The sequence below is a fragment of the Psammomys obesus genome, unplaced genomic scaffold (genome assembly GCF_907164565.1).
Source record: "Psammomys obesus unplaced genomic scaffold, mPsaObe1.curated_primary_1811, whole genome shotgun sequence".
NCBI lineage: Eukaryota > Metazoa > Chordata > Mammalia > Rodentia > Muridae > Psammomys > Psammomys obesus.
Genome location: NW_026596079.1, coordinates 956,560 through 983,282, shown reverse-complemented (window position 1 = coordinate 983,282; position 26,723 = coordinate 956,560). Strand labels below are relative to the sequence as shown.

General features: G+C 47.6%; 4 protein-coding genes across 6 annotated transcripts in view; 3 read left to right on the top strand and 1 right to left on the bottom strand.

Annotated features, from left to right (window-relative positions):
* The window catches only part of Oplah (5-oxoprolinase, ATP-hydrolysing), a 32,239-nt gene extending 17,547 nt beyond the window's left edge, over window positions 1-14,692 (bottom strand). For both annotated transcript variants that reach the window (XM_055626529.1, XM_055626530.1), the window contains exon 1: window positions 14,551-14,692. The gene's annotated coding sequence lies outside the window, so the exon portion shown is untranslated. The remainder of the gene's footprint in view (window positions 1-14,550) is intronic.
* On the top strand, window positions 11,862-14,054 carry Exosc4 (exosome component 4). Its single transcript, XM_055626537.1, has 3 exons — window positions 11,862-12,111; window positions 12,975-13,181; window positions 13,297-14,054. Exons 1-3 carry the CDS (start codon window positions 11,941-11,943, stop codon window positions 13,654-13,656), a joined length of 738 nt encoding a protein of 245 aa, XP_055482512.1. The 5' UTR covers window positions 11,862-11,940; the 3' UTR covers window positions 13,657-14,054.
* Window positions 14,693-14,795: 103 nt separating the features above from the next.
* Gpaa1 (glycosylphosphatidylinositol anchor attachment 1) lies at window positions 14,796-18,433 on the top strand. 2 transcript variants are annotated; one of them, XM_055626535.1, is made up of 12 exons: window positions 14,796-14,985; window positions 15,418-15,597; window positions 15,682-15,793; window positions 16,003-16,150; window positions 16,227-16,328; window positions 16,419-16,615; window positions 16,690-16,862; window positions 16,976-17,129; window positions 17,300-17,395; window positions 17,543-17,733; window positions 17,820-17,990; window positions 18,106-18,433. In XM_055626535.1, exons 1-12 carry the CDS (start codon window positions 14,912-14,914, stop codon window positions 18,347-18,349), a joined length of 1,842 nt encoding a protein of 613 aa, XP_055482510.1. In that variant the 5' UTR covers window positions 14,796-14,911; the 3' UTR covers window positions 18,350-18,433. The 2 variants fall into 2 exon arrangements, with proteins under 2 accessions (XP_055482510.1, XP_055482509.1); XM_055626534.1 differs by having other exon boundaries at window positions 16,690-16,886.
* Window positions 18,434-23,467: 5,034 nt separating this feature from the next.
* On the top strand, window positions 23,468-25,846 carry LOC129690882 (cytochrome c1, heme protein, mitochondrial). Its single transcript, XM_055626724.1, has 7 exons — window positions 23,468-23,647; window positions 24,234-24,430; window positions 24,513-24,639; window positions 24,726-24,883; window positions 24,968-25,128; window positions 25,383-25,483; window positions 25,564-25,846. Exons 1-7 carry the CDS (start codon window positions 23,519-23,521, stop codon window positions 25,666-25,668), a joined length of 978 nt encoding a protein of 325 aa, XP_055482699.1. The 5' UTR covers window positions 23,468-23,518; the 3' UTR covers window positions 25,669-25,846.
* Window positions 25,847-26,723: the final 877 nt, after the last annotated feature.

Below are 26,723 nucleotides of genomic sequence, written 5' to 3'. Positions count from 1 at the left end.
ATTATAACATCATGAGCGTATGGGGATGGAATGCAGTAGATGGAAAGCCAAAATGACCTTGGGCTTTCTTAGACCAGTCTGTATCTGACCTATCGTCCTAATGAGGATTAGCTAAAACTCTTGGAATGTACCGTTAAGCCTGCTGCCCACCCACCCTAAAGCTGAGAATGCTGTGAGAAACATCTTAAGTTTCCTATAGAAGAGATTTCAGAGTCATTCTGTGTGGACACATTTGTTCCTGAGCATCCAGGACACTGAAGCTGTACCTACTACTGAGAAACCAGGACACCGGTAACAGCTGTTCGCCCCCAAATATCTTGAAATGTCTTTGTCACAAAGACTCATAGCCCCCACCCCCATGTGTTGTTTGATTTTTGCTAAAAAGCATTGACTCTTACACCTGCAGATACCCAACAGTGAACTAAAAATAAGAGAGAACTTGCCATCTCTGCCTTCATCTTACATCTATCTCCCTTACTTTGAACTTTGGGGTACCAGCCAAGTGGTGGAAACCTTATCTTGAAAAGACAACAACAACAGCAGCAATTAAAAAACAAAACAAAACACGTTAACTGTATAAACTGAGGACATGAGGTCTCCATGGTATGGTTCAAGGAAGGTTTTTATTGTAGATATAAGAGCGAGAACAGAGGAAGACAGCTGAACACGGCCAGCAGACTGGACCTGGTCATGAGAGAAGTAGGGGCAAAGCAGAGGTAGAGAGAGACAATCTGTTAAATCCGGGAGTGGTGCACACCTTAAATCACAGTGCTCTGGTAAAAGGGGCAAGTTGACCTCTTTGAGTTTGATGTCATACTGGTTTGTGCTCCAGGCCAGCCATAATGAGTCCCTATCTCGGGGAGGGGGGGTAGAGGGAGAGAGAGAGAGGAGAGGGGTCTGTTTAAAAGCTGATAATATGGGTCCAGCAATATGACTCAATAGACAGGTGCTTGCTACTAAGCCTGACAACCTGACCTCAGTTTCCAGGACCCACATGGAGGGAACAAATTCCAGCCAAAATGCTGAGAATAAGTAAGTGACTGTGGGTGCTTTGCCCTAAGTGAGAAACACCTGCATCGATCCTGTTCCTCAAAACACCGAAGCTCAGAGAACACTGTGAAAGATGGTGCAGAAAAAAAATTAAGTGCTGGAGTTCAGGGAGGACTGGGGTAAAGCAAGATCTTTTAGACATGACATGGCCATTGCACTTACAAAGTCACGGCAGCTGTGGACAGTTGCTCAACATCAATTCCAGCATGGACTGGGGAGGGCTCATGAGGCCCCTCCCCAAGCTGAAGAACTGCTGGCAATTAATTGATGTTTGAGCACCTATGGGCAGACTCAGTGGGTTACTGGAAAAGAGGACATGCTGATCAGAGGTGGAGCAGGCCTTTAATCCCAGCACTCGAGAGGCAGAGGCCAGCAGATCTCTGAGTTCCAGGCCAGCCTGGTCTACAGAGTGAGTTCCTGGATAGCCAGGGCTACACAGAGAAACCCTGTCTCAAAAATTAAATAAATAAACAAACAAATAAATAAATAAAAGGATCTGAAGATGGAAGGAGGATGGATGTATTAAGGTGGCCTCAGGGGGCATCTGAAGAAGGAATGGGGTGGTGAATACAATCAAAATACACTATACATATGTATAAATTTATTATAAAAATAAATTTTAAAGATTATAGATTAAAAAAAAAAAACAACCAAAAGTGTGATGGCCCACACCTGTAACTCTATGACTTAAGAAGTACATGAAGGAGAATCAGAAATTCAAGGTCATTTTCTACTACATAACAAATTTGAGGCCAGTTTGGGCTACATGAGACTTTGTAAAAATAGGAATAAAAACTGTACCCTGAGAGGCCTGGTAGCTCAGTCCTGCAAACACCTCACTGAGAAGGCTAAAGTGGGGTGGGGGGATTGCTGCAATTTTAAAGCCGACTTGGACTATATATTAAGTTCCAGGTCAGCCTGGAAACTAAACAATAAAATAAAATAATAAAATGAAGAAAACAACCAAAGCTCTTGGTAATAAGGGGCTGATTAACTCTAAATTTCACTAACCTATTGCACCCTCCTTTAGTATGGAAGACACCAAGATAAAAGTCTTTCCAAATTGCATTAGTGAGATTTGAGACATGTTGGAGCACCCTGCTGTTTGAGGTTACAGTCCAACCAATCAGAAGGTGATGGAGAATAATGTTTACAAAACATTACGAAAGGTGATCTTGGCATGTACCATCAGCAGATTGTGCTATCACTCTCTTAGGCTGAGGACTTTGAGACAAACAGTCCTGGGTCATGAGCTCATTCCAGACGATACAGGCTACAATGTGGGCTGTTCATGTAAGGGTGGTAAGGTGTTTGGGGACCTGGGATAGAGGTATTAGAAGTGGGCCTTACAGAGAAGAAAGACAAAATCATGCTTAGAGCAGGTGACGTAGTGAAAGGGTCCAAGGCTCTTGGTCTGTGCTGTACAGGTTGGTTAGTGGCCCTCACATTAGATGTTACAGTTGGGAACATCCTTCAAAAGTCCATGCATTGAAAGCAGGCTTGGTTCCCAGCTCAGTGCTACTATGGAACCGGGGGGGGGGGGGAGCTTATGAAAGGAAGTTACATTGATTAGGGCCAGCCTTGAAAGGAGATGAGGAGATCCTAGCTCTCCTGTCCAATTTTCTTTTGTCCTGAGGTGGGCAGTTCCTTTTACAGGCGCTTCCACAAGGCTACCTTCCTCCTGGATTAATGCTTCCAAAATTGTGAGCCAAAAGGATCTTTGGTTTCTTGTAAGTTGATTATCTCAGGAATCTTCTTTTAAATATTTGTTCATTTTTTTGTTTGCTTGTTTTTACTTCCTGGTGCAGTAAGACGGGGCTGGAGAGATGGCTTAGTGGTTAAGAGCACTGACTAGGTTCAATTCTGAGCACCCATGTGCAGAAGTAATGCTTTGACATGTCTGCTGAGTCCAGATTCTGGGCCCCCACGGAGATTGTTACTATTGCTCTCTGTTCTGATTACAGGAGTCCCATTATCCTACTTCCTTACACGAATCACCCCCTTTCGCTGAAAACTGGGAATTTTAAGTATCTTGTAGCAACTTTGCATTGTGATTGACCAGGTTCTTGGGCTTGTCCATTTTTTTAGTTTTTGTTTTTTTTGGTTTTTTTTTGTTTAGTGACCTGCAAAGATCAGTTCCTTGAGGTCCACTTCCTTCACGGGAAATGGCTTCTGATGTCACTGCTTGGTATCTCCCCTGTGTTTAGGGAGCTGGAAGTTCTACCTGGGACAGCACAAGTTGGTGTTCAACCACTGATGAGCAAAGGTTGTGATTCAGGTCCTGGGTAAGCAAGACTCCCATGTCTCGCCCGGGGATCTGTATGGTCGGTGTGGTCCAGGCTACCCTATGTGTAGATACTGTCAGGGACTAAATCACAACCCCAAAGATATGTAGCTCTGAATTATGAGTATAAGGAACACTCACTTTATTTGGCAAGAGGTACCTTGAAGATGTTGAGATGGGGCACTGATCCTTGTGTGTATGCATGGTGGTAAATGGAGCAGAAAGCATCCTTATTAAAGGGACAGGGGATTAACTTGACCTCCAAACAGAGGGCAAGCTTTAAAATGAACAGAGTGTAAAGTGTAGAAATGAATCCGCAGCGTGATTTTTATCAAGTAAAAGACAAACACAAGAAAGGGAGGGAGAGAGACAAGTCTTAGATAAGATTCGACCCCCCCCCTTGCTGGGTGGTGGTGACAGACACCTTTAATCCCAGCATTAGGGAGGCAGAGGCAAGTGGATCTCTGAGTTCGAAGCCAGCCTGGTCAACAGAGTTCCAGGACAACCATGGCTACACAGAGAAATCCTGTCTCAAAAAAAACAAAACAAAGCAAAGCAAACAAAAGATTTGTACTCTCCTTCCTTCCATGGTCCAACAGAAGGGATTGCACCCATGTACACACTAGCACTAAGTGGACTCATCGCTTAAAAAAAAAAAAAAAAAAGAACACATGAATTGTGGAGGGAATAATGGTGTGGCGGATAAGGGAAGGATCAGAGGGGAAGGAGCTGGGAGGTGAGCCTTATATGCATGTGGGAAGTTCTCAATAACAAAACTGTACCCTCTGGATTATTCAAAAGTAGTCAGAGCATACTTCTTATACATTTAAGGTTTATACACTGATTTCTGTACTCTATCAGTGTACCTGTCCTTCTAAGCTGATACCCACTTTACAAGTTCATAAAATAAACTGGATCTTCTTCTTTTTTTTTTTTTTCTGCTCTGAGTTTCCAGCACTTTTTTTTCGGAGGGGGGGTGAGTCCAGGACAGCCAAGGCTACACAGAGAAACCCTGTCTCAAAAACCAAAACAAAAATAACAGGAAGCTAAGGCCTAAAGCTATTATAAATCAACATAAGCCTCCATGTTATTATTCAGAGCTGGGGTGGACACAGAGAGTCTGTATGGATTTAGGGGTATATCCGTGCTGCCCAAAGGTGTTGGGGCTCTGGGGCCAGGTTTATCGTGAAGCTAAAGGATCACCAGGTTGGGGCCCTGACAAAGGGTTCATATGGATATATGATATATATATATATATATTATATATATATATATGATATATATATATTTTTTTTTAATTAAAAAGATGTGTTTGACTGATATGGTAACACATGCCTTTAGTCCCAGCACTTAAGTGGCAGATTTGGGTGGATGTCTGTGAGTTCAAAATCAGCCTAGTCTACAAATCAAGTTTTTGGCTAGCCAGGGCCACAACAGTGAGACAGTGTCTTGAAATAACAAGAACAACAAAAAAACAACAACAAAACAAAAACAAAAAATCCAGTTCTGCGCTGGGCATGATGGCATATGCCTTTACTCCCAACACTTACAAGGAAGGCAGAGGCTCTCTTTGTATCAGAGGCCAGCCTTAGTCCACTTAACAAGTTAGAGCTATATAGTGAGACTTTGTCTGGAGAAAAGACAATCTAAGATAAGGTTTCAAATAGCCCAGGCTGAATTTGAACTCACTAAGTAGCCAATGGTGACCTTGAACTTTTTGATCCTTCTGTAAATCAGGGACCCAGCTTCACGAGGTTGGATTTGGGGTGCACTCAGTTTGGGTTCAAGGAGACCAGCCACTTCTTGAAAAACTGTTATTCTGGTTGTTCTGATGTGGAAATAACATCTAGAAACACAGCTGCCTCCTTCTGATGCATGTTATAACACGAGGAGCTGATGAAATTGGCTAATGGGTATTAGTAACTCAAGAAGAATGGAAGATTAGTCACAAACAAGAAAACTCAGAGAGCCCTTGAATCACTTAACTGGTTTGTACAATGTGTGAAAGAAATCTGTTACCAGGTTTCTTCAAATTTAACAAAGTCGTAAAAAAATTTACAGAATATTTTACCTGTAAGAGCTGCTACCTACATTCAACTCATGTAAACCTCACTTCTTTTTCTTTTATGCATAAAGAAAGATTCATTTACTTTATGCATATTCATGTTTTGCCTGAATGTATGAATGTACACCGCGTGCGCACGCATAGTGCCCAGGGAATGAAAGCAGATGTTGGCATAGGTGCCACAGGAGAGCGAGAAAGCTCAGCAAGATGCTAAGCCTTCACTGTCCAAAGGAGCAGAGGTGTTCAGCCTTCTTGGAAAAGACTAACCCTTGGCTAACTCACTCCAGTTACTTTATTCAATCATTACACAAGCTTAATTGGGGCTGGGAAAGGTCCCAACTACCAAAGCCATCTTGCCCTTGCTGCTCGTGAGAATAGACTATCCACACAAATCTCAGTCCCTCTTGATCATGGCTAGACATATCAAAACTAATAAATCTAGGTTTGCCAGGAGTGTCTTAGGACCAAGGTTTGTGCAGCTGTAAGCTCTCATGTAGTACCATCCAGTGCAGGCCATGCAGGGAGACAACATTTCTTCAAGGTTCAAACAGTCTCAGAACAATTTCTCGGCCTCTATTGATTGACCCATATACAGCAAAGGCTTCACTGAAACATTTCACTCAAAGCCAGACACAAAGGCTTCACTTTATCACTACGAGGAAGGTCAGAAGAGAGTGTTGGATCCCTTAGAACTGGAGGTAGAGATGGCCGTGAGCCACCACGTGGGTTCTAGGATCCAAACACAAGTCCTCTCCAAGAGCAACAGGTATTCTTTATCAGCGAGCTGTCTCCAGCCCCAAACCTCAGCTTTTTAAACTGTGGGTCATGACTGACTTCACTGTAGCCATACTTCTAAACACACACACACACACACACACACACACACACACACACACACAGTGCACTTTTTTTTTTTTTCCAGACAGGGTTTCTCTGTGTATCCTTGGTTGTTCTGGACTCAATTTGTAGACCAGGCTGGCCTTAACGCACAGAGACCCACTTGCCTGATTCCCTGACTGCTGGGATCACAGGCGTGTGCCAGCAAGCCCGGCCCAGGGTTTGTACACACATATCACGCCATGTCAACAAAGCTGCCTGATATACATCAGTTTAGGTTTGACTATATTACGAATTACAGTGTTTTACTCTGACTCGAAGTTTCCTGAAATTCTTTCTGTAAAATTTTAGTTTTTGTAACTTTAGTTGTAGGAATATAATACCTTATGGAAAATAAGAATTTTAGTATTTTGCTATCACCATCCCTCAGCATGTAAGCACAGATTAGTCTATCTTTGGCTTGTATTGTGTTACAATATTTAATTTATTAATTAATTCATTTTTTCCTTTTTCCATTATTTATGTGTGTGTTGTATTTATGTATGTATGCATATGTGTGGGGGCACATGTCTGTGTCTATAGTGGAGACCTAGGTTGAGGTCAGGAATCACCTTTGATTGCTCTTCCACTTTAGTCATTGAGGCAGGGCCTTTCAATCAAACCCAGATTTCAGCAGTGTAGTCTTGCTAGCCTGCACGAGAGTCCCTTGTCTGCTCCTGGGTGGAATCACAGTGCCACACCTACCCAGCACTTACACAGGTGTCTTGGGATCTGACCTTGCAATGAGTACTTAGCACCTGAGCCATCATCCCCTCAACCCAGGATAATTTTTGTTTTTTGTTTTGTGTGTGTGTGTGTGTGTGTGTGTACACTCACATGCCATGGCACAGCATCCATGAGAGACAAGTTTTGGGAGTCTGTTTTCTCCTTCCTTCGACCATCCAGGTCCCAGGAGTTGAACTCAGGTCATCAACAGTGCCTTTACCCATGGAACCACCTAGCCCTCACCGCTCCCCTGCAAACGAGCTCATTCATTTTGTGTGTGTGAATGTGGTGGGTGTGTGGAATTCAAAGGACAGGAGTCAGCTCTCTCCTTCTTCCATATGGATCCCAGGGATTTGGGTTTAAGGTTGTCGGACTTGCTGTGAAGCACTATAACCTGCCGAGCACCTCATTTACCAGCCCAGAATGCTTCATTTTATAAACAGTTTGAGTTGCTGGCTTCGTTTTTATAAAAACCTGTTAAATGAATGTTGGCTTTGGATTAGAACAACGTTCTCAAATGATTCCTGAAACGGCCCAAACATAGTTCTGTTACTGTTATTATATATTTATTCAAAGTGGTACTCTCAGCATTGACAACTATAAAATCAAAATGTCAATGAGCCCCGAAGAACACTGAAGATGCTGCACACAACAGTGTCAAATAGCTAAGATGTAGCTCTTCATGTTAAAAGAAACAAGCGCATCCATCTTATTAACATGCAAATGTGCTTTTATCTTTAATAAATAAAGCAAAATTGGTACTAGAGAGATGGCTCAGGGATTAAGAGCACACACTATTGCTCTTGTACGTAAACTTGCTTCTACAAGTTTGGTTCCCAGCACCCACATTGGTGTGGCTCACAATTACCTGTAAATCCAGCACCAGGGGATCTGATGCCCTCTTCTGGACTCCACTGGAACCTGCACTCACATGCACATACACAGATATACACATAATTAACAAAGAATAACAATAGGCTGGTGTGGTGGTGCATGCCTATAATCCCAGCACTACAGGGGAAGATCTCTGTGAGGCTGAAGTCAGTCTAACCTACACTGAGTTCTAGATCATCTGGAACTATATAGTAAAACCATGTCTCAAAACACTAATAATAATAAATAAATCTCCTTGAAAAATCACAAATTGTAAAATCACGTTATGGGAAACTGGTGAAGTCAGAGTGAATGTATATTGCTGACTCGTGCACAGCTGTGTCAAGGACCCCAGTGCCTCAGACCACTGGGAACAGCAAGACCTTCCTCCTGGCCCATGTGTACATTCTTTCTCCTGCGACTGCTCTCCTACAGAGACCCCCTACTGAGATCAAAACTGGCCTCTTCACTCAGCTTTGTGTAATAAATGCCCTGAGTTTCTGGGCTGCTGGTTCACCACCATCAGACCTTGTGTCCCACCCTGTCCCAGCTTTTCTATGTTTGTGCCTGTGGTTTCTTCATTCCCTGTCACTCCAGTCACTCCCAAAGACATGCAGGTCACAATACATACACCCAAATAATTGCTCTAAAATAAAATTTTCTGAGTTTATTAATAGTGTGAGAGCAGTAAGTGCTCTTAACCGTGACCCAGCTCCCTATCACGGCCATCTTAAAATATGCAGAGCTAGGCACAACGGCACACACCTATAATCTCAGCGTTTATAATCGGAATTTCAAGGTAGGACATTTGTATTACCCCTCCACGACCCAGGGAACATCAGTGAAAAGGGGCTGGAAAGACTCTAAGAGCTGAAGGATTTGGAGGAGTACAGTGAAACACTGTCTTCTGGATCTGACACGGCTGTTGAATCAAGAACAGCAGGGCTGGAGAGATGGCTCAGTAGTTAAGAGCACTGGCTGCTCTTCCAGAGGACCCAGGTTCAATTCCCAGCACCCACAGGGTGGCTCATTGTATGTAACTCATTGTGTGTAAGTCCAGGAAAGCCAAATCCTATTCTTGCCTCCCTAGGCACCACATGCTCATGGGTTACACAGACATATGTTACATGCAGGCAGAAAATTCAAAGAAAGTAATAATAACTTTTAAGCCATGTGTGGTGGCACACGCCTTTAATCCCAGCACTCAGGGAGGCAGGTAGATCTCTGTGAGTTTGAGGCATATACACAAGGTATAAAGGGAAACTAGTTGGGAAGAAGGCAACTCGTGTAAGGGTGCAGGGAAGCAACAGGGGGTAATGGGATTTATGACCATAATAGCAGAAGTATATGAAATTATCAAAACGGAAAAAAAAGGAATATTAAGATCACTTCCGCTTCAGAACAAGTGTGAGGCCACCATGGGCTACATAAGACCCTGTCAAAAAAAAAAAATCAAATGGTGTTAGAAGAAAAATTAAGTTGTTTTCTCTCTATATGTAGAAGGTGAGATCATAAAAACATTATCTTCAGAAGCCGTCAGTGCACACACTAAAAAGGGTACAAGGGTAGGGGAAAGCGGTACAGGTAACTACATCAGGCCGTTGGATAACATTACAGTTCTTATTTTCTTTTGCAGTATAGCATTTGTCAACCTATTTTTTTTTTTTTTTTTTACTGCATGTTGGACTATTTTCTCATTTTATTTGCCAAATTCTGAATCTATAACTTTGTATCCCTAGTTTTACAGGGTCTTGTGAAAAAGGGGGAGCCAACACGGCAGGCCAGAGATTACTCTTCAAAATGCAAGATTGCTGGCGTCTGGGCATGCAGTTTTGGAGGGATGCCCACCACTCCCTGACAAAGAGTGGCCTTCTGTGACTCAACCGTTTATACAAACAAATATAGCTCGTGAACAGCAGCTTTCCTTCTGGGAGTCAGGAATCTGGGCACCTGCTCAGCAGAGCATGCCTAAGCAACAGTGTGCTCAAACCCCAGTGCTTCCCTGCCAGGGCCTCCCTGGCAGAACATCTCAACACAAGCCGTCCCAACTTGTTCGGGGAATGATGGGAGCATGAAACCGAGAGGACTCTGAAAGCTTACACCTGGTTTCTTTTAGACTTCATCTTGTGAACTTTTCCCTTGGCTGACTTCGATTTCAAACCTTCCTTTGTGTTAAGTCCCCTCAGCCATGAGTACAGTTATATCCTGAATTCTGAGACCTCCCAGCAAACTGCATCCCTAACACAGCCCTCAAATTTGTCCAAGTATTAGGCCATGATGGTTAATTTTGACTGTCAGCTTGGTTGGATTAAAAAAAAAAACCTAGATTGGGGGCTAGAGAGATGGCAGTTAAAATGTACTTGCTGCTCTTGCAAAGGGCCAGCATCTAGTTCCAAGCACCCATGTTTGGGGGCCATAACTGCCTATAGCTCCAGCTCCGGAGGGATCCAACACCCTCTTCTGACCTTTGTGGGCTCTCTCAGACACCAGGGCATCTATACATCACACACACATACACACAGAAAGAGAGAGAGAGAGTTTAAAAACTTAAAAACTCTGAGTCATCAGCGAGAAACACTTTGAGGAGTGTTTCTGACGAGCATTTTATCCTAACACACACACACACACACACACACACACACACACACACACACACACCACAAACAAACACCACAAGATTATAATTTTTTGAGAATTGGATGAGAAAAGAAGAAAATGTACTTAGAATCCAGACGCACAAACTCTCCATTGGGAATAGCATTCTTTAATTACAAGTCCCTAGAACACGGGGAAGACACAATGGGAATACAACCTGCTGTATCTACCCTGTGGGTATGAAACAAACAATGAAAATATAACTCCAAGCCAGATGTCATGATCCCATTGATAATCACAGCACTAGGGTGGTTCTGGTAGGAAGACTACCAGTTCAAGGTCAACCTGAAATACATATCAAGACTCAAAAAATCTACAACAACAAAACAAAGATACATATCAAGATTCCAAAAAGCAACAACAACTGAGTGGTGGTGATCCACGCTTTTAATCCCAGCACTGAGGAGGTGGAGGCAGAAGCAGGCAGATCTCTGTGAGTTGGAGGCCAACCTGGTCTACAGAAGGAGTCTCAGGACAGCCAAGGCTACACAAAGAAACCCTGTCTCCAAAAGCCAAAATAAAAACAACATAGCAACAACAACATTTCAGGATTATAGGTTTCATACTTTCTGAGTGAAACCACTCCACATTTAGTATACAAAAGTGTATACTAAATGGTCCAATATTTAAAAATATCGGAACTCCAAAATCTACCATACAGCTGCATATATACAGCTGCAGGCGTTTTGTGCTTGCATTCAGGTGACAGAGAAAATTTACTGGCCAAGACAAGGGAGAGAAACACGGATTTAACCAAGCAAAGGAAACAAAACAAAGCAAAATAAACAAAACAGAAAAAAAAAACTAAAACTGCTCCACAAAGAAAAAAAAAAATGTGTCCATGAAACAAAAATTCGAGCTTGGTTAAACTGACTACTGTAAAAACCACGTGGGTCAAAGACCAAAATGCAAAAGACCAGGGTTAGATTCCCAGCACTCATACAGTGGCTCATAGCTGCCTGTAACTCCTGCTCCAGGGAACCTGATGTCCTCTTCTGACCTCCACAGCACCAAACATACACGTGACGAGTAGACCATACACGCAGGGAAAACATAACAATAAAAATAATTGAGAGAATTAAAATAAAAAAGACCAAAGAATGTGTCCGCTGGAGCCAGCGCCTCCAACAAACCGAAAACGTCCAGGAGGAGAAGCCTGTATTGAGGGCGTTCCTCTTTCAGCAAACCCGGAAGAGCTGCAGAAGCTGGCTCGGCTCGGGCCTTCGATATCCCGGAACTGAACGACCTAACCCGTACAGTCAGAGAGCCGGGGATGCCTCGAGCCTCAGTTCCCATGCACCGGAAACCGTGGTTTAACCGAGACCAAGAAAGGAACGGACCGCCGGAAGCCGTGGAGGCCCGGGCCATCTGAAGCGTCCTGCTCTCGGAGGCGGAGCGAAGGACGCACAACATGGCCGGGCTGGAGCTCCTGTCCGATCAGGGTTACCGGATAGACGGTCGGCGCGCCGGAGAGCTGCGCAAGATCCAGGCGCGGATGGGCGTGTTTGCTCAGGCCGACGGCTCGGCTTATATCGAGCAGGGCAACACTAAGGCGCTGGCTGTTGTCTACGGGCCTCACGAGGCGAGTAAGCGGCAGGAATAGTACGTCGGGGTAGTAGACCTGAGACTTATAAACTACTCCCTCCCAGTGGGCCCTGTGTTACTCTTTTCTCTAGTGCTGCCCGCATCGTCTCTGAGATGCCTCAGCCAGCATGGCGAAGCTCCACTCACTCCCTGTTCTCTCTTGCTTATTATTCCGACGTCTTGGCGGGAAGTAGCCTCCCAGGCCACAACTATACTCTTCCGTACCTTTCGGCCTCTGCTACATCTAACGCGTCGCTTGCTTCTCTACTGGAACATAAGTTCCCAAGACATGGACTTTAGATGAAACTGTCTGCCTTTATTGCTGTGTCGCAGTGCTGTATCAAGGCCAGCAAAACATGCACATTTTAAAGTTTGCTTGACATAGGGGAACTCAGCTTTCTACGTGAAAGCCAGGATGACGGTCAGGTATAGAACACATCAGAGCAGACTATTGGGAGGTAGAGGAGAAATAGATCAAATAAAATTGTGTTACCAAGCAGGTGAGGACCCGGGCTTTGAAGTTGAGGGACATTGAGATTTTTTTTTTTTTTTGGACATGTAATGGGAAGCCTCCGTAAGTAAAATGTTATTGTGCAGGTGACACAATTAGATTAGATGTTTGTAAATGCACGGTGGCCACAATGGGAATAATTTGGGAGGAAATGGAGCAACTGAAGTAGAGTTGCCTGCCACAGATGACATGATATGGCTTAGGCTGAAAAGTAAGCCCTCCCTCCAGCTATGGTTTGGAAGCAAAATAGCTGCTGCTTTCTGAAGCAGTATCAGAAGAGGAAGAGGAAGGTTGAACCATAGATTGTGACCCAGGAGGTAGGCCTGGCTCATTCATTCTTTCTCCTCCAGATCCGGGGCTCCCGGTCTCGAGCCCTGCCTGACCGGGCTCTTGTGAACTGTCAGTATAGTTCAGCAACCTTCAGCACAGGTGAGCGTAAGCGAAGGCCTCATGGGGACCGTAAATCTTGTGAGATGGGGCTGCAGCTCCGCCAGACCTTCGAGGCGGCCATCCTCACGCAGCTGCACCCACGCTCCCAGATCGACATCTATGTACAGGTGAGCCTTACCTGCAGTCGAAGCCCCCTCCCCCGGGGGCGGGGCTTAAGGCTACGAGGTGGGCCTGAGATCCTAGAGGACGCGATGTCAGTCTGATATCCTGATGCCCCTGCAGGTGCTGCAGGCAGATGGTGGGACCTATGCAGCATGTGTGAATGCAGCCACGCTGGCAGTGATGGACGCCGGGATACCCATGCGGGACTTCGTATGTGCGTGTTCAGCTGGCTTTGTGGATGGCACAGCACTAGCAGACCTCAGCCACGTGGAGGAAGCTGCTGGGGGCCCCCAGCTAGCCCTGGCCCTGCTGCCAGCCTCAGGCCAGATTGCACTGCTTGAGATGGACTCGAGGCTGCATGAAGACCACTTGGAGCAGGTGCTAGAGGCCGCTGCCCAGGCAGCTCGAGATGTGCACACTCTGCTGGATCGTGTAGTCCGGCAGCACGTGCACGAGGCCTCTATCTTACTGGGGGACTGAGCGCCAACCACCCAAATCCAGAATAAAAACCTGATCCTCTGCTGAACACAGCTCACCGTACAGCACTTCAAAGCCACTCAGAGCCCTGCAGAGCACAGGTTGTAGTGATGTCCCTGAGTGGAGAGGGGACTTGTGCTAGGAAGAGCAAGAGTGCGAAAGCCCTCAGACTGAGGAATACACCACGCTCACACAGCCCATCTGGTTAAACTAAATAAAGTGGTTCTCAACTTGTGGGTAGCAACTTCTTTGTAGTCTAATATCAGATGTCCTGCATATCAGATCTTTACATTACGATTCATAACTAGCAAAATTACGGTTATGAAGTAGCAACGAGATAATCTTATGGTTAGGGATCACCACAACATGAGAACTGAATTAAAGGTTAGAAATGTTGAGAACCACTGGACTAATGTCTTCTTTCCTTGGAACTCTCACTGGGCCTTTCCTGCCATTTACTTTGGGCTATAAAAGGAAGACCTTTGTTGCCTCCTGGTCATCTATCCTTAGTCCCTTACCTCTGCACCCTTTTAGAGAAACAGCCTTTATGCACACCCTTTCCTCTGGCCACCAACTGACTCGCTCACTGTGCCAGTGGCCTTTTGGTTGGACAAAAGTAGTATGCTTTCCATTGCACCTGCCCCCATTTGGCCGGTGGTAGGATACCATCCTTCCAGTAGCCTTGTATCTGACCTTGATGACCTTGATTCTGAGCCCACCACTCAAGAAACACCACTTAGGTGAGCCCACTGTCTTAATTAAGGTTCATGACATCCATAGAAATGATTCAACACCTGATCCTGAGTTCACACTGGAGTCCTTAAGTCAAAGCTACTGTCATTCAGTATCTCGCTTCAGCGGACATTTATCTTTTTGTCATTCTAGCTCTCCACCCACCTGCGTTACACACCGTCTTTTCTTACTCCTGAGAACCTTTAGCTGGCATACTATTGCTGCTGTATCTTGAGCTCGGTCTGGGTCCTTCCAGAGGCTGTTCAATAGCCGCTCCACAGCCCCAGGTTCCAGTTCCGCCCACTGTCCGTGACCACATCCTGTAATGAGGATGTGCAGTTCTGAGCACGCGCAGAGTTTGGCATGCGCAAGGTGTCGTTCCCAGCAATGTTTGCTCTTACCATGCGTAGTGGCGCGAAGAATCCTGGGACCGGAAGTACAGGCAGCACGGGGCGCCGGGTCTGACAGGGACCCGGCGCGCTTGGAGGTCCCAGGTGGCGGCTAGAGCGGAGCCCCCCACCCCGCCATGGGACTCCTGTCGGACCCGGTGCGCCGGCGCGCCCTTGCCCGCATCGTCTTGCGTTTAAATACTCCGCTCTGGTGAGGGCCGGTACAGGGGCGGGGCTCCCGGGAACCTGAGCTGCTGTGGCTCCCCTTGCGCCTACTGCTGCTCCAGGGTCTGGCCCCTCTTTGCAAACGTCACTCAGACCCTGAGCTTTGAGCTCTGTTGCCCATCCATCCCTGTTATAGCGGCTGGGGTTGTTTTGTTTTGTTTTCTTTCTTTCCACCTCGGAGACAGTGCTTCTCTGTGTAGCCTTGGTTGTCCTGCAACTCGCTCTGTTGACCAGGCCAGCCTAGAACTCAGATTTACCTGCCTCTGCCTCCCGAGTGCTGAGATTAAAGGTGTGTGCCACCACCGCCGGAGTCTTAATGGCTTGGACCATCATCCCTTTGGACCCCCTGGCGCAGTGGTGGAAGCCGCAAGTGGGAGACCCAGGCCGAGCTAATTCTGCGACCCCTCTGTTCTCTCAGCGTGCTGAGCTACGTGGCTGGCATCGCCTGGTTTTTGGCGCTGGCTTTTCCGCCGCTAACCCAGCGCACTTACATGTCGGAGAACGCCATGGGCTCCACCATGGTGGAGGAGCAGTTTGTAGGTGGAGACCGCGCCCGGAACTTTGCCAGGGACTTCACTGCTCACCGTAAGAAGTCGGGGTGAGTGTCTCGCAGCGGGCTGGGGACTTTGAGGGGCAGTCGAGACCGGGGAGCTCTGCTCAGAGGCTATCTTTGTGTCTCCAGGGCTCTACCAGTGGCCTGGCTGGAGCGGTCTATGCGATCCGTAGGGCTGGAGGTCTACACTCAGAGCTTTTCCCGCAAACTGCCGTTCCCGGATGAGACCCACGAGCGCTATGTATTGAGGGAAAGGGGTGTGCCTGGGAGAAAAGCACCTTGGAAGGGTGGCCTGGGTCGGGTGTCTTGTTGAAATGCCCGGGAACCAAGAAACTCAGTGAGAGAGATGGTCTAAAGACCTGGTGGGCACTGTAGCGCCAGGGAAGAAGGTAGGCTTCGGCCTGTCTTCTCTAGAGTCTGCTGAGGTCTCCCCATCAACACTTTGCGCAGATGGTGTCAGGAACCAATGTGTATGGCATCCTGCGTGCCCCACGTGCTGCCAGCACCGAGTCCCTGGTCCTTACCGTACCTTGTAGTCCAGATGCTACTAACAGCCAGGCTGTGGGGTTGCTGTTGGCACTTGCTGCCCATTTCAGAGGTGAGGTTCTAGGGCTCGGATCAAGGAGGGTTTGGCCAGTGCCCCAGACCCTGCTGACCTTGTTTCTGACTTCTAGGGCAGATTTACTGGGCCAAAGATATAATCTTCCTGGTAACAGAACATGATCTGCTGGGCACTGAGGCTTGGCTTGAAGCCTACCATGACATTAATGTTACAGGTAGGTGTTGCCCTAGTCTTGCTCCTGTCTCTTTTAGAGTCAACGGTTCTCACTAGGGCCCCCTCTAGTGCTCACTACTTGCTCCTACAGGCATACAGTCATCTCCCCTGCAGGGCAGGGCTGGAGCCATCCAGGCAGCTGTGGCCCTGGAACTGAGCAGTGATGTGGTCACCAGCCTTGATGTGACTGTGGAGGGACTCAATGGTCAGCTGCCCAATCTTGATCTGCTCAACCTCTTCCAGACCTTCTGCCAGAAAGGGGGGCTGTTATGTACACTCCAGGGCAAGGTGGGACCACCTGCTTGGGAACGTGGGCCCTGTGGTAAGGGGGCGAGTCTGATCCTGTCCCCATGCCTCCAAAGCTGCAGCCCCAGGACTGGACATCACTTGAAGGGCCATTGCAGGGTCTGCAGACACTGATGCTCATGGTTCTGCGGCAGGCCTCTGGCCGGCCCCACGGCCCCCATGGCCTTTTCTTGCGCTATGGAGTGGAGGCCCTGACCCTACGTGGCATCAATAGCTTCCGCCAATACAAGTATGATTTGGTGGCAGTGGGCAAGTAAGTCTCTGGTCCCCTTCCCATGCTCAAGGCAGTATGTAGGTTGGGTGAGAGGCTGGCTGACCCTGCCCTGACTGTGCTCCTGACAGGGCTCTGGAGGGCATGTTCCGCAAGCTCAACCACCTCCTGGAGCGTCTGCACCAGTCCTTCTTCTTCTACCTGCTGCCTGCCCTCTCCCGCTTTGTCTCCATTGGCCTCTACATGCCTGCCACTGGCTTCTTACTCCTGGTCCTTGGACTCAAGATATCCTCTGCCCTGATTCTCACTACTCCCTTGTGGTCAGCTTCAAATCCCTTTCACCTATAAAGTGGGGATCATCCTTCATCCTGCCATGGGGGTGGGAAAGTGAGCCCATGATCTCCAATCTAGCAAATCCCATCCAATGTCTTGTTGGGGTCCTTGACCTGGTCCATGCTCTGGAGCTGTGGATGCAGTTACATGAGGCTGGAGTGAGCCCTGAGGAGGCTGGGAAGGTCCCTAACTCTGGATCTCCACTCTTGACAACACAGGTGATATACTCTACGGATGTTAGGGTGGGTTTCTAGGGTCCCCAGGAGTGCTGTCAGTTGCTACATTGCCTCAGATGGAGGGGTGGTATGAGTCCTTGGGACTGCCTATGCCTCTGACCTAACTTTAAGTACCTGTGTGCTCTGCAGGGTGTGGGCCTGGCCTCACTTATAGCCCCTCTACTGATCTCTCAGGCCATGGGTTTGGCCCTCTATTTCCTCCCTGTGCTGGGCCAACATGTAGCTGCTCAGCATTTTCCAGTGGCTGAAGCCGAGGCTGTCGTGTTGACACTGCTAGCTATTTATGTTGCCGGCCTAGCCCTTCCACACAACACCCACCGGTGAGCAGCTGGGCTGGACAGGTGGAGGTGGGTCCCCCGTGGACTAAGATGGATTCTGGACTTCCCTTGAACTTATTGCCTCGTAGAGTGGTCAGCTCACAGGTGCCAGACAGAGGCTGGATGGCACTGAAACTGGTGGCCCTGATCTACCTAGCACTACAGCTGGGCTGCATTGCTCTCATCAATTTCTCCCTGGGCTTCCTGATGGCCGCCACCATGGTACCTGCTGCTGCACTCACCAGGCCCCACGGACCCCGGTATGTGTCAGTCACCTTCTCCTCCACCAGTACCCTTGCCCTTTCCCGGGGCCCAACCCTCATTCATTCTTGGCATCCACCATGTTACATGCTGAAACGTTGTCCTTCCACCTAGGCTTCTGTATGCTGCCCTGCTGGTAGTGACAAGCCCCGCAGTCACACTCCTTGGTAGCTTGTTCCTGTGGCGGGAGCTGCAGGAGGTGCCACTGTCTCTGGCAGAGGGCTGGCAGCTCTTCCTGACAGCACTGGCCCAGGGCGTGCTGGAACACTACACCTATGGCGCCCTCCTCTTCCCAATACTGGCCTTGGGTCTGTATCCCTGCTGGCTGCTTTTCTGGAATGTTCTCTTCTGGAAGTGAGGTCTCTGGACAGGGATCCCCCAAACCTCCATTCTACCTCCTACTCCCTGGAAAATAAACAAGTGGTGTGTTTCTGTTCTTTGGGATCCTGGCCCTCTGTCTACTCAGAGCCCCTAGCAGTTTGTAGACATTCCCACTTGCCTCTCTGGAGGAGCCACCAAGGTCTTCTCAGTTGCAGCTTTCCTGATAGCAGAAGTGGGAGACTGGCCTCAACATCTGGAGGAGAGCCTCGGTTGGATGCTGAAGGGGCAAGTCCAAACCCGTTCCCAGCTGCACATGAAGTGCTGTGCTAGAAGCAGTTCTGGGGCATGAGATAATTTGCAGCCAGCCTATGAGGGCCTGACAGGAGCTGAGGCATCTTTGGTGCTAAACTGAGAGGAACTGGTGGGTTAGGAGGCTAAGAGTTTAGGCCACGTTTCTAGCCAATGCTAGAACTTCAGTGTGGGCTTTATATGGAGTAGAAGGAGCACTAGGCTCCACTTATAGTAGCACAAGCCAAGGTGAGGTGCCCACTAGAGGCAGAACTCGGCATAGTAGAAAGAGATGGTACTCGAAGGCTAGCCGGCACCCAGAAACAATAGACAGGAGAGAAAAAAGAGCCAAAAAGCAGGGCTACCCTGACAAGCCAGAACTGAAGGAAACAGGTTGTTGTGACAGGAGCCCCAGAAGGAACTTTTGCAGAAGAAAGAAGTATGTCTTTTTCTGGCATGCTAGGGCTATTTTAGAAACCCTGGTGGCTAGTCTGGAGACACATTATAGGAAGACAACAACACCTTGAATAAAGACACTTAAAACCAAACAGGTCTGGATGTGCCTTCACACTGCCCAGTTGAGGTCCAGTGTTTGGAAGGGAAACACAACTGATCTTTCCAAGGAAGTTATAAAGTTCATTAGAATTAACTCTGGTCCAAGGGACTCTCCTCTTGGACACCCCTCTGATTGTTCCTATCTTCCCACGAGTTGGTTCCTCTTGGGCCCTGGTTTCAAAGAGTTTCACTGTGAGGCAGAGTGATGGCTCAGCCGGTAAGAGCATCTGGTACCAAGTCTGACAACCTGACTTTGATCCTGGGTTCTCGTGGTAGAAAGAGGCCCAACTCCCTCCCCTCCCCCCGACAAACAAATCCTTTGATCACATGTGCATTGTGACACACATGTATGTGTACATGCAAAAAAAATGTTTTGATTTTTTTATGTTTTAGAAATATGTTTCTCTGTAGCCCTGGTTGTCGTGGACTCCCTGTGTAGATCAGGCTGGCCTCGAACTCACAGAGATCTGCCTGCCTCTGCCTCTGCTGGGATTAAAGGTTTGCTCCCTTGAGGAGACTGCTGCTCTACCTAGGTAGATATAGCTTACCTATGGAGGGAATGTGTGGAAGCCACTGAGGCAAGCAGCCTCGTCACTGGGTTGCCAGTCTTTGGCCCTTTAGACCCTACTCCAGCCTTGCCTGCTTCCTACTTCTGCCCTTGGAAGTGCTACCTTCTGGTTTTATCACAGGCCTTCCTCTATTTAGTTGGCTAAGACTTGTCTGTGTTCCTTTTGTCTCTGAGCTGTCATCTGGTACAAAATTCTCCCCTGCATTTTGGCTGGGCTTTGACCGTAGCTGTTTTTAACAGAACTTTAGTAGTCCTTTCAAACACAAATGGACATATATTTATTCCAGGAACATTCATTCACAGGAAGAAAGTTAAGTGTTCTGAACATCAGAGTGTTTTTCATCTACATGAATATTGAAACAGAATAAATATTTGTTGAGGTGGGAATTTGTCTTAATTTTCATTAATGTATGTGTGTGTTTTCAAAATGTGAGGTAACTAGGCATAGCGACATGAATATCTTAGCCCTCTTCAGGGCAAAAGTAGGGGAACCATAAGTTTGAGGCCAGTCTAGGTTATATAGTGAATCTCAAAAGAAAAGAAGAATCTGTGTGGTGGACAGGGTGGTATGCACATATGGTTTTAGCTAATCCATGTGCCCTTGCCTAAAGCAGATTACATAAGCCTTGAACACACAAAAGGTCCAAGGTATGATGGTTCCTGCTTGTGGTCTAGCCCACAGCCTGAGATAGGTGTATTTTGAACCTGAACTGTATATGTGACAAAAGGTTATAAAGGTGTAGTTGAAATGTGACAGGGAGGGGCCTGGAGAGGTGGCTCAGAGGTTAAGAGCACTGGCTGGTCTTCCAGAGGCCCTGAATTGAATTCCCAGCAACCACATGGTGTCTCATAACCATCTATAATGAGATCTGGTGCCCTTTTCTGGCCTGCAAGCATACATGCAGGCAGAACATTATACATAATAAATTTTTTTCATTTTTATTTATTATTAGTTATATTTTATTAACTTTGTATCCCAGCTGTATCACATTCCCTCATTCCCGATCTCATCCTCCCTCCATCTCCTCCCTGCCCCTTTCTAAGTCCACTGATAGGGAAGGACCTCCTCCCCTTTCATCTGACCCTGTTTTATCAGGTATCTTCAGGACTGGCTGCAAAGTCCTTGTCTGTGGCCTAGCAGGGCTGCTCCTCCTTGGGGGATGGGAAGGTCAAAGAGCCCACCATTGAGTTCATGTCAGAAATAGTCCCTGTTCCCCTTACTAGGAAAACACACTTGGATACTGAGCTACCATGGGCTACATCAGAGCAGAGGTTCTAGGTTATATCCATACATGGTCCTTGGTTGGAGAAACAGTCTCATATAAGACCCCTGTGCCCAGATATATTTGGTCTTTGTGGAGCTCCTATCCTCTCCAGGTCATATTAACTCCCCCTTCTTTCATATGATTGCCTGCACTCTGCCGAAGGTTTGGTTATGAGTCTCAGTATTTGCTTTGGTACACTGCTAGGTAGAGTCTTTCAGAGGCCCTCTGTGGTAGGCTCCTGTCCAGTTACTTGTTTTCTCCTACATCCAATGTCCATCCCATAAGTGAGGATTGATCATCTTACCTCGGGTCCTCTTTCTTGTTTATCTTCTTTAGGTGTATAGATTTCATTATGTTTATCATACCTTATAGGTCTAAATAAGTGAGTATATACCATGTGTGCCTTTCTCCTGGGATACCTCAGTCAGAATGATCTTTTCTAGATCCCACCATTTGCCTGCAAATTTCGTGATTTCCTCGTTTTTAATTGCTGAGTAGTATTCCATTGTGTAAAAATACCCCAATATCTGTATCCATTCCTCCATTGATGGACATCTGGGTTGTCTCCAGGTTCTGGCTATTACAAATAAAGCTACTACAAATAGTGTTGAGCAAATGTCCTTGTGTACTTGAGCAACTTTGGATCTATGCCTAGGAGTGGTATAGCTGGGTCTTGAGGAAGCGCTATTCCTAATTGTCTGAGAAAGCGCCAGATTGATTTCCAAAAGTGGTTGTACCAGTTTACATTCCCGCCAGCAATGGAGGAGTGGTCCCCTTTCTCCACAACCTCTCCAGCATGTGTTGTCATTTGAGTTTTTGATTTTAACCATTAAGATGGGTGTAAGGTAAAATCTCAGGGTCGTTTTGATTTGCATCTCTCTGATGGCTAAGGACATTGAGCATCTCTTTGAGTGTTTCTCTGCCATTCTATATTCTTCCACAGAGAAATCTCTGTTTAGCTCCGTACCCCATTTTTTAATTGGATTGCTTGATTTATTGCTTTTTAACTTATTTAGTTCTTTATATATTCTGGATATTAGCCCTCTGTCAGATATAGGGTTGGTAAAGATCCTTTCCCAGTCTGTAGGCTGTAGTTTTGTCCTGACAACAGTGTCTTTTGCTTTACAGAAGCTTTTAAGTTTCATGAGGTCCCATTCATTGATTGTTGCTCTCAGAGCCTGTGCTCTTGGTGTTCTGTTCAGGAAGTTGTCTCCTGTGCCAATGAGGCTCTTCCCCACTTTTTCTTCTAACTGATTTAGATTATCTGGTTTTATGTTGAGGCCTTTGATCCACTTGGACTTTAGTTTTGTGCAGGATGATAAAAGAACAAAACAAAACAAAACAAAAAAACGCTGTATACATAATAAATCTTAAAAAAAAAAAAGTATTAGGGATAGGTATGAGGTCTTAAATGTGCCATTTGGGGCCTGACAAGTACTTGTGCTTGCCGTATGGCATTCCATTTTGGCTTTCTGTAAAATGCAACTGTGGCTTTTCGGTGCCCACCCTTGCTCTAAATAATGACGGGGAGACCTTTATTAAAAGCTTCAGACACTACAGCTGGGCAGATACTCAGCATTCTAACCCGCCAACAGTGCTACCTGGCCTGCTTCCCAGCTACGTGGCCGATTACCTGCCATCTTGGTTTCATCTTAGTTACATCGAACAGATTTAGTGTTCTTCAATGCTTGAAACATTTTGAGAACACAGGATTCAATTCTAAGGCAGGGCTTTCTCCAGGATAGTTTCTAAGAATTGAATCTTCAGTCTCAGTTTATAGGTTTATAGGCTTTCTTGTATCTTGAAATCTGGTAAATCAGATAATTTGTTTCATGTGGCCAAACTCATCATTAGTCACCCTTATAGAGTAATGGTAAAGGAATTCCTGCATTGCATAGCTCCAAACCACCCATAGATGGTGTCAATTTGGATTTCAAGGAAAGTAGCACTAAATGCCACTGTGATCAGTCCGTTACTTTAATCTTATATCCAGCGGGAACTGCAGCTTATCTTTGTGAGGGACAAAAAAAAAAAAAAAAAATCACGGATACCTCATTTAGGTATGTTTTCAGTGAGGAAATCGAGTTATGGAGTTTACAGGAGGGTTTAAAAGGAATTTGGTCAGGGAGAGTTTTCAAGCCGGGTCGCCTGTCTGGGCCTGGATGGGCAAGCCGCTCTTAGCTCTCAAGAGATTGACTGTCCATTGACTCAGCTGGACAGGCAGGATTCGCGGGGCCACGGAGAAGGGGCTGGGAATAGAGTAGTGAGGCTCTACGCCTGCAACGATGGACGGAATGAGAAAGAAAAACCAAACAGGTGTTGTGACTGTAATTAGAGTCGCGGCCAGGCTCAACCCGCTAGTTTCCTTCCGGACTACACGACCTGGGCAAGGACAGCCCTGGACCTTCCGAGGGACAGCTCCCGGTCCAGCTCCGCCTGGACCCGCCCACTCTCTTGCTCTCGCGCAGTCTGAGTTCTCGTCGGCCCGCAGGGGCCGACGGGAACGGCGGCCGCACTAAAGAGGGCCGACATGGCGGCGGCTGCGGCAACGCTTCGCCGGTCGGTGCTGGGCCCGCGGGGCGTGGGACTTCCAGGTGCAAGTGCTCCGGGTCTGCTGGGAGGCGCCCGACCCCGGCATCTTCCATTGACAACACCGCAGGTGAGTCCCGATGCGGGTCCCGGCCACCGCGCGCCCCGCAGCCCTGAAGGTCACAGCGGGAGGCTCCGGGCGCGCGCCGGCATCGGTACCTCACGTACCTCCTACGACTCAGCAGGATCCCCGCTGACCGGCCGGCGCACTCGGGAAGCCAGTCTGGGTGCCAACGCCTCGGAGCGACAGGGCATGTTGCTCCGACCCCAGGGTCCGGCTGTGGTGGGGTCGGGGATGGGAGATTCCTGCGAAGGGCTCGCCCAGAACGACTCCCGAAGCCAGCTGTCTAGACAGGCTGGTGCCCTGAAGTGACCCCAGCCTGACCTCAGGCGGCTGCGGGTGACCTTGGTCTGCTGAAGCACTCTTTGTCACTTAGGCCTGTTTCTTGGGTTAAGCTCCAAGAGCACTCCTCATTTACCCTACAGAGCCGAGCTGTCGGCTGCAGTGAAGAATGTGTCAGGCAGTGGGCATAGGGTACCTTTGGCGCGCTAGGGGCGGTGGCCAGCGCTGGGTCAGAGTGGAAGAGATGGGCGCCCATTCGGATCCCCAGGTGGGCGGGCGGCGTCTTGGCAGATGCTGAGCGAGGCTCTTGCAGGCAGTGTCCTTTTCCTCGAAATCTGGCCCTTCCCGAGGCCGGAAGGTGATGCTGTCAGCGTTGGGCATGCTGGCGGCAGGCGGTGCAGGACTAGCTGTGGCTCTGCATACTGCTGTGAGTGCTAATGATTTGGAGCTGCATCCGCCCAGCTACCCATGGTCTCACCGTGGCCTCCTCTCCTCCTTGGACCACACCAGGTGAGTGTGTAGCAGTGGGCTGAGGGTGGTAATCTCTGGGTGAACTGGTATCTTAAGTTTCTCCAACTCTTTTTCACTTCAGCATTCGTAGGGGTTTCCAGGTGTACAAGCAAGTGTGCTCTTCCTGCCACAGCATGGATTATATGGCCTATCGACATCTGGTGGGAGTGTGCTACACTGAGGAAGAAGCAAAGGCGCTGGCTGAGGAGGTGTGGGAGCCAAGAGAAGGTGGATACTGGGACTGGGGCTTCTACTGTAAGGGATTGAAGGATTGTGATGGGGTTCTTGGTGGCAGGTGGAGGTCCAGGACGGCCCTAATGAGGATGGGGAGATGTTCATGAGGCCAGGGAAGCTATCCGACTATTTTCCAAAACCATACCCCAACCCTGAGGCTGCCAGAGCTGCTAACAATGGAGCCTTACCCCCTGACCTCAGCTACATTGTTCGAGCTAGGTATGTGGGCAACCCAGAATGTGGGGCTGGAAATGAAGGGAAGTCAGCCTTGTGTTGAAGACTGAACCATGGGTCTGGTTCTAGGCATGGTGGTGAGGACTATGTATTTTCCTTGCTTACTGGCTACTGTGAGCCCCCGACTGGGGTATCATTGCGAGAAGGCCTCTACTTCAACCCTTACTTTCCTGGCCAGGCCATTGCCATGGCTCCTCCCATCTACACAGAGGTCTTGGAATATGATGATGGTGAGTGTCCTTTACCACATGCTTCCCTTATATTCCTGGGTCTGGCGGTCTGACTCCCTTCTCACCTGTACTGTTAGTTTACGGTGCATATCTTGAAAGGGTTAGAAACAGTTTTCATGGTCCTAGAGGGTTCCTGTCCTTTTGAAGTCTTGGTAATGGCCAATCCCTGTCATTTTGGAGCACAGTCCATTGAGGGCTACCCTAGATTGGCACAAGGTCCCAAAGGTAGCCCTCACTATTTGTCCTTGGCTCAGGCACCCCAGCTACCATGTCACAAGTAGCCAAGGATGTCGCCACCTTCCTTCGCTGGGCATCAGAGCCAGAGCATGACCATCGAAAACGCATGGGGCTCAAGGTAAAGGGTTCGGCAAGGGTCACAGTGGGCACTGGGAAAGGGTCTTTCCTGTGTATCTTTTCTGAGCTTTTTGTTCCCAGATGTTGTTGATGATGGCCATGCTGTTGCCTCTGTCTTATGCCATGAAGCGGCATAAGTGGTCAGTCCTGAAGAGTCGAAAACTGGCCTATCGGCCACCCAAGTGACCCTGTCCAGTATCTGCTTGTCATCTTGCCTGAACAAGCTCTCAGCAACCCAGGAACAGTTCTAGGCCTTTCAGGCCTAGCCCTTTTCATCGAATACAAGAAGGGGCAGGAGACCAGACTCTTGCTTCTGATCTTCCTTCAGCACTCATTGTGGGAATAAATTAAGTTTCTCAACATATACATTTTAGCTGTTCAGTGACTGAAATACACATTTCCAAGGAACTCTGGCACTCATATTCCCTCACAGTGTTGTTCCCTGCCCTGTCTAGTATCCAGGATAGATGTGGGCCAGAATGCAAAGACCTCTAAGAGCAGCACCCATTACAGGGAGAGACAGCCTGATGGTTAAGAGCACTTACTAATTGCTCTTCTAGAGGACCTGGGTTCACAGTTAAGGTGCTCAAAAACTAACTCTAGTCCCAGGGGATCTTATGCCCTCTTCTGGCCTACACAGGCACTGCATTAAAGCAGTACAAAGGCATACATGTAGGTATAGTACCCACACACATGGAAAGGGGGCATTTTTCAACAAGAAGACCCAGAGCAGCAGCACTGGGTAAAGCAGCTCTGTCTGGGAGGATAGACAATTGGGAGTAGACATGCAGAGAGTATCTGGGATGTCTCCTTAGTCTTGGCTAGACAGATAAAAGGGTTGTGCTGGAGATATATTTGTCAGGACATAATACCTGACAAGTGGTTATCAGAAGGATCACAAAGGCATGACCTGCTAAATGAGACTCAAGACTCCCAGTGTTAAAGCATCCTCATCAAAGTGGGGAAGAAAAATACCCAGTCCCACTGCTGGTCTAGTGGCTGAAGCAGCTGAAAACAGTGGTAACTAGAATATAGGAAAGGCTACAATAGGGTCAGGGTTATTGAAAAGAACCCTTAGCAGATCAACAGTATGGAAAGCCCCTGTAGGCTTAGAGGCTCTGGAAAGAGGGCCACTGGGACTTGAGTCTAAGTCTCTTCACAGTCTTCTGGTTGTGGTTTGGGAAATTTCACCTGCTACTGAGGGGCAGAATCTTGTTCCCTTGCTTCCAGGCAGCTGGGCT